The sequence below is a fragment of the Sardina pilchardus genome, chromosome 5 (genome assembly GCF_963854185.1).
Source record: "Sardina pilchardus chromosome 5, fSarPil1.1, whole genome shotgun sequence".
Taxonomy (NCBI): Eukaryota; Metazoa; Chordata; class Actinopteri; order Clupeiformes; family Clupeidae; genus Sardina; species Sardina pilchardus.
In genome coordinates, this window is record NC_084998.1 from 14,032,116 (window position 1) to 14,039,615 (window position 7,500).

General features: G+C 45.7%; 1 protein-coding gene across 1 annotated transcript in view; it reads right to left on the reverse strand.

Moving 5' to 3' along the window:
- Positions 1 to 4,216, reverse strand: part of mtus2a (microtubule associated tumor suppressor candidate 2a) — a 26,810-nt gene extending 22,594 nt beyond the window's left edge. Inside the window, exons 1-2 of the mRNA XM_062535885.1 lie at positions 2,279 to 4,216; positions 1,823 to 2,057 (exon numbers count right to left, since the gene is read on the reverse strand). Coding sequence (XP_062391869.1) covers positions 1,823 to 2,057; positions 2,279 to 4,216 — 2,173 coding nt within the window. The remainder of the gene's footprint in view (positions 1 to 1,822; positions 2,058 to 2,278) is intronic.
- Positions 4,217 to 7,500: the final 3,284 nt, after the last annotated feature.

The following is a 7,500-nucleotide window of genomic DNA, read 5'->3' on the forward strand; positions in this document are numbered from 1 at the left end:
CCTGCTCGCTAAACCCCTCACTGGGGAAATCACTAATGAATTCACATGAACTTTGCACTAACTCACCTAGCTCCTAACTCAGGCACCGACACACTCATTTTCAAGTCAACTCATGGACTCACTCACTCTCACTCTCACTGACTCACTCTCACACTCTTTCTCTCTCCCTTTTCCTCTCTCTCCTCTCTCTCTCTCTCTCTCTCTCTCTCTCTCCCTCTCTCTCTCACACACACACACACACACATACACACACACATAATACAAGCACAAACTCTCATTTATGAAGACATGTTTCCTCATGTTTTTGATATTAGGCACCTGATAAGTCCAAAATATCCGAGGAAGTATTCTAATTAGCTTCGATTGCCATGTTTCGCAAGCGTTCCCATGAGGGTGAGATCAAAGAGAAGTGATCAGCACTGATGTATAAATTAATGAAAGTGCTCCCAGAACAACATGCTGTCAGGAAACCCTACAGTCCACACTCTGTCTCTGAACAAACCAGCTGCAATACAATTATGGAGAGTAAAACTGTCCTACTTAAACCTTCCATACTCTAAACATACTAGATAGATAGATAGATAGGTAGATAGATAGACAGATAGATACAGTAGATAGATAGATAGATAGACAGATACAGTAGATAGATAGATAGATAGATAGATAGATAGATAGATAGAGATAGATAGATAGACACTTCATTGATCCCCAAGAGGAAATTCAAGATATACCTGACATTTGTTCTCTTGGTTACGGATGTATAATGATGTCTATCTGCATCGTCTTGTAACTTGCATAAAAAAACATCTTCAAAAGTAAAACATGTAATGTAAAGGCAACCAAATGCACAGCTGTAATAAAATATTCTAGGAAAGTCTAGCAGTACAGTATAGCATTAACCGAAGCATTTAATGTAATTTAATATTTGTTGATGTTGAACTAAGAGAGTTGTCTGTTCATGTTTAATAATTTGGAATACATTTTGTGCCAGAGATCCTGGCTATAAAGGGAAACCCATTAACACAAAGGAGCATAACCTTCAGCATTTAACACTGCTCATGATTAATTAATACTGAAGTTCATGGCAAGTTCATGTGTATTAATGCAGTAACAGCTTCAGTAATGAATGCTATCTTCAGGAGAACCAAAAGTATTGCATGACCTGAATCTTTCTAGAGCACCTTTTCAGTCACTCACTCTCCCATGGAGGTATTATATACACCTTGAGAGAGTGAGGAAGTACCACCTTCATTCATTTCAATGGCTGATGCCAGGCTACCTTCTTCAGATCAAAATGTACATAACTGGGCCCCAGTCGTGGCACGACTGGCTGGGGCACCTGCACCACACGCCGGCGACCCGGGTTCGATTCCCGCCCCGTGGTCCTTTCCAGATCCCACCCTACTCTCTCTCCCACTTGTTTCCTGTCACCCTTCACTATCCTGTCCGATTAAAGGCATAAAAGCCCAAAAAATATCTTTAAAAAAAAATAAATAAAAAAAATGTACATAACTGGATGCGTCCACCTTTAAAAAACCTATCCGATCAGTACTCTGCTCTGGCCACATTTTCACAAGCAAGCAAAATACATGCTACATTGTAGATGTACATAAATTATGCCATCTAAGCTGATTGGTTGATAAGCTCCAAGTTTGGAAACTGCAAGGTCATGAAAACATCCATCAATTTACGTAGACGACATACTTTTATGACCACCGGTAATACGGCACCCATGGAATGCCTTTTTTTAAAGCTAGTGGTGGCCAATTTGGAGGGTAACTGGTAGACACTAACCCTACAAATCCTGACCCCATGTACTCACCAGAGGTGTTTTGTAGGTTCTGTGGGGCCGGGCTGACGGCCTGCACCGGTTGATTTTGACCTGCTGCTGGGAATGTGCGGTTCTTGGAGGCAGAGTTGGTCGGGCCTCTCACGGCACCTGCAACTCCTAGCTGGGGCCTCAAAGCCCTCTGAGGGGCTCCTTCGGACCCTGAGGCTTGTCTGGGGCCCAAACTTCCAAACTGTCCTGAAGGTCTGTTCATCTGCGAATGATACAGCTAATGTGACATTAGCATCAGAGTGCTCTATTAAATATTTGTTTTAATCCTTTAGGATCCGGCAATACACAGACAGTGCAACTAAAGATCTAGTTAAGTACACATTCTGCAGTAATGATGGCGAGTGACTACAGCCTTTACAATGAAAACATTCAAACTGCCTGAGGATGACAAAGCACTACATGCACTTGTAAAACATATTAAACAGCATCAATGCTTACCCCTCCAGGCATGTACTTGCTGTTGAGAGACCCATAGAAGCTGTCTGCTCTACTGGCCTGTTTGTGGGGTATGGTATAGCTGGGGGTCTTGCTCCCTGAAACAGCCATACCAGTAGGGTTGAACTGCTGCTGAGCCTTCTGCATTTCCTGCCGGTATTTATCAAACAGCAGGTTGGAGGCACTGAGAACCGGCCCAGCGTGAGAGTCCTCACCTCTAAACTTGGCCTCGCAGGGGGCCTGGTGGCTGGGGTAGGAGCTGAGCCGCGAGGGGAGGGACGACACCTGGTGAGGAGGACCCTCCAGGGACTGAGGCTTTGCGGACGGACCTGGACCCTTGCGGACATACGTGATGATCTTCGGCCGAACTGTCTTGGGTTTCGGCGGGCACTTGGGTGGTGAGGACGACTTTTCGTGAGGCGACGCTTGCGGACGGTCCTGGACAGGTGGTTTGGTTGGGATGCCCATGCCCAGGCTGGTCCTGACAGGCGCCCGTAGGAAGCTGCTGGTGGTGGTGGTGGTGGTGGTGGCGGCGCTGGCGTATCCCCGCTGCGGAGGTTTGGGAGGGGACGTGGGCGCGTATCTCCGCGGGGACCCTGTGTCTCGGGGGGACGGGGGAGAATCGGCCCCACTGGGGCTCCGGCACAGCCTGGGAGTGATCGGAGCCTTTCTCTCCAGGCTGGAGCAGGGCCCCGCTGGGCTCGACGTGCCCTTCAGTGACCCTGAGCCTTGGACTGAGTACTGGGAGCTGCCGTTGGCCTGCGAGGCGACCCTGTGGACAAGATGCTGGTTATGACTGATGCTGTGGCGCCCTTCTGCTGGGGAGTATGCTGGCTGCTGGGGAACTGGATCAGGCGGAGCCCAAGACACGTGCTCCGGTTTGGTTTCGGGTAGAAATGGCCGCACGAGCTGCCGGCGACACGGCGGCACCCTTTCGTCGCAACTCTTCTTCCTCTCGCCGGAAGCTCCGTTGGTCTGCTGCCTGCCGCCGACCTCCTGCCTCCAGTCTCCCGTTTTCCCAAACACGTCCTCCAGCCTCTGCTTGGGGGCCACCAGCCTCCGTGGCAGGTGCTTCCTGTTTGCATTGCTTTGTGCGACGGCGTAGCCCTGGACGTGAGCGCCGGGTGGTCCCGGGCCCCTTCCCTGAGGCAGCATGGTGTTGTGGTTTTGGTCCACTTGGAGTGCCGGGCCTCGGGCTGGCTGGTGCTGCTGGCTCCAGCTCTGGTTCTGGGCTGAGGTAGGGTAGGCGTACTGGGACGCATGGCTGCCGGTGCTGTCCAGAGCACTGGCCAGGCTACTGCTGAAGTTAGGCACAGCGGAGAAGGAGGACGAGGCGAACACGTTGCCCTCGGAGTTGGAGCGGGCCTTCCGCAGGCTCTCCGACTGAGCGTACGACTGCGCAACTGCACACTCCAACTCCTCCACGCTGCCCCCGGTTCTCCAGTGGTTGTTGTTGTTTTGCTGATAGCCTCTACTGTTGGCTGAGCCAGAGCCGCTATTGCTGGTGGTACTACTACAAGTAGTGGTGGTGTTAGTGGTCTTGGGTTGTCTGTCGAGCAGCACACCTTTCATGCGTCCTTCCCCTCTGACATTCCGGTACTCTGCGGTCTTCCCGCTTTTGACGAGGAACTCCTCCACCTCCTGGCATTCCAGCAGCTCCAGTTCCTCCAGAGAGATGCCCTGGCACTCAGCGTCAGAGTCCCAAAGGATGATACGTTCCTGGGTGTCTCTCTGGGACACCAGTGGGGGCACCGGGCTCCCATCCTTCCAGCCTCTCTCTCCCGAGCCAGTCTCCCCTGAGTGGATCTCGTTGGCATTGGGGTCGGCATCAGTCACGGGGGTGAAAGCCGGTCGCTGCCGGTAGGTGTTCTTCATCTGCTCGAGAGAGTTGTCGTCCAGGCTCAACACGTCAGTGGTTCGATCTGCCTGTTCCTGTTCCATCCAGAAGCTTTTCTACTGTTTAAGTTCCCTGTTGGTTGAAGAGGAGCGGCTTAACTGATCTCACATTTTCTCCTCCTGCTGATTATGAGGGCATGGCGTGGGCTTGCGTCTAATTCTGTCCTCATATACTGTAAGCTGAAAATGACCTCTGAGAGCATGGGTGTGATGTGTGAAGATACTGACTGGCCTTAATGGTCCATTAGTAGAGAAGACCTGAAAAAAGAAAGATTTCTCCTCAGTCAGTCAATCAATCAATCAATCTATTAATTACATCAAACAGGAAGACCGTTGTTAAACTAGCATTGCTGAAATAATGTTCAAACACTATTTGATGCTATACAAAGCAACCATGCACTGTATAGATAGGCTACATACTAATTGTAAAGGAAGATATTAGGAAATGCAATGAAGAACAACTTTGTGTGCCAGGTTCATGGGATGTACAGCATGGGTGTTAAGTTGTACTGTCTCATCACATCCATTACGAGTCTCAGCTCAGATGGTATTGACCACATGACACTATCTTTGTTCTTTGCTAAATCTTTATTTAGTGTGCTGGTGAACTCCATTCCCTTTGACACCTCACTTGGCCCACTCCAACCTGGTATTATGCATGAACATCAATTAAAGGACTAAACTGAAAAGAGAGAGGGCTGGCATTTGAACTGCATGTGCACCAATCTCAACTATTATGACAGCACACACCTGACAGCAAGGCATAACTAAATTAAAACAAGAGGGGAACTAAGTGACAGAATTCCTTCCTAAAATGGCAGCAACTTTAACATACAGGGTTACAGGATGAACATGTTGATAGAAATTGAGAACAAGAGACTGAGTTGGACCTTGTGGTAGCCTTTCTCTTTCTCGTTTATGCTGGACTAGTCCATAGAGGATATCAAAAGGGTATCTCTCAGAGAAAGCTCTCAGCTGATAAATGCACGATTCAATGCCATTCTGCTTGCCCAGTGGGACTTTGCACTACCATGTGATATTCATGGAAGAAAGCCTTGATATTTGTAAAGCTAGTCCTTACCCACTTTTGTCCTGTTCTACCCATCATGCATGTTGTATTCTGGCACTCAACCAAAAAGGATTTTTGTGCAGCACCACTCCGATTGCACCTGACTACAGGGACCGCTTGTGTTTCAGACGGAAGTGTGATGTCAAAAGGCAGGATGGCAGCCAAGTATGCAATTTACCTCCATTAAAAAAGATTCTTCACTTTCAGAACTTTGCCATTCAGACGTTTAAAACTCACATAAATATGCCGCAAGCTTTTAAAATGCGGCATCAATTCAAGCCATCTAAAAAAAAGGTTGGAAATTAAGAAATATCTCACATCTCCAGCTGCCTCTTTTCTCATTTCCATTGCAGAGAGCAATATGAGCACATCATATCCACCCATTACATGCTGACATTATCATGATGGATAGAGAGTGAATGGGAGAGGAAATTTGACGGTATAAGGGCAGGCGAGGCGACTAAATCAGTGTAAGCCAACTTAGCCAAGATCAAATTGGTATGCAGAATGAGAAAACAAAAAGACTGACAAAGCTAAATTAAAATGGATGTTTACACACACATGCTTTGCATACAAATGTAAATAGACCGAATGATGGAATTATTTTTTTTTTTCCTGAACTGATAGCAACATTCATCTTTTTTTAATAAATAGCACGGGCACAATTTTGAGTGGCAATTCCTGTTTTTAAAACACCACTTCACATACTCCACAATGATAATTCACCTGCTGGTTGCACTATAAACACAAATATTCTTCTCACTCAGATGTTGATAGGGTTAAGAACAGTTAATTTAATCTCTGTGTAATTGTCTTTAACTGAACCAGCAAATTATTGATTACGCCTTGGTGATCAAAATGCTTCACACGCTTTTTGCTCAATATGATTTTATTGCTTACTGAACTGCATTCACTTCTGTGTTAATTGTGGCTACTAGAGTATCCATCTTGCTTACTGGACAGAACATTATGAGTGATTACTTCATGATGTTACAGGAGCATATTTATGCATGGCCTATAAATCAACAACTGAGCCAATAGAGCAGTAGTATCAGAGGCAGACCAGACGTCTAACTGGGTCTGTGTGTAATTGGGTCAGAAAAAACATCTCTGGACAATTACACTGATGACCAGTCACACTTTATATATCAACGACTCAACGTCCTTATTAGAGAGCTCTTAAGCAAGTAAATACGTTTACGGTTATGTTACTTAACAGAAGTCTCTGTCCAAAGAGAATATTATAATGTGATTCTTGTATAACATAATACTCAGTGTATCTAAAACTAACCCCAACAGATGTCTTCTTATAACACAAGAAGATCATTGTACTTAGGAATCAATAGTAGTATCAATAGATAGACATCATTTTGGTCTTGGCCTCTGCCCTTGTGCCTCAGGATGTACAGTACTGTCTGTCTTTCTGTCAGTCAAAGTTTCTGGCTGCTTACAGTGTCCTCTGCCAACTTTAGTTGGGAAGTGGAGGAGATGATCCACGTTTGAGGCTTTCTACATGGGCACTTTATTCAGGTAGAATCTGACAATTGTGTTCAAACACCCTGACTGAAATTGGGGTGAACCTTATGACTAATGGTGGATGACAGCTCAAACTAAAGAAGAGCTGATGGATATACTGAAACACAGAATATTTAAACACTACATTTTAAAACTATGGTAAATATGTAAATATTGTTAATGAAAGAAGAGTCTCAGTGAGACTTGATAAAGTACAAATAGTCTGTATTAGAACAGAGCACATTCTTTCAAAGTCACACAGCCTATTTTATTGGCTGAGATATACTGGCTGTGACACTGCATCATTTACTCATGGTAATTCATATGCACTCAGGAGCTATTCTGTCTGAGTGGATAGAGCAGTTAAGTGTCCTGCAATTAAACTGATGCACAGGAATGTGCATATTTCCCAGGAGACTGACTATACCATAAAAGGCATTCCCTCGGACCAATTATGAGCATGATATACTTGCACTAAAACCAGCTTTAAGGACACTCCCACACTCCGACTTCCACAGACAACAACAATGCTGTCCCTGTACATGGCCAGGTCTATGCATTCACCAATTAATTCATGTTTCTATGATACGTGGCCAATTTATTCCTGAGATACCGTTATGAATAAACTAACCATAATAATGCACCAAATATAGTTTTAACAACAGCTATTCTGCATGCATCTTTGAGCCACATTATCTGTACATCCAGAACAACACTAAAGCTAATTAGCAGCTAACTGTCCATC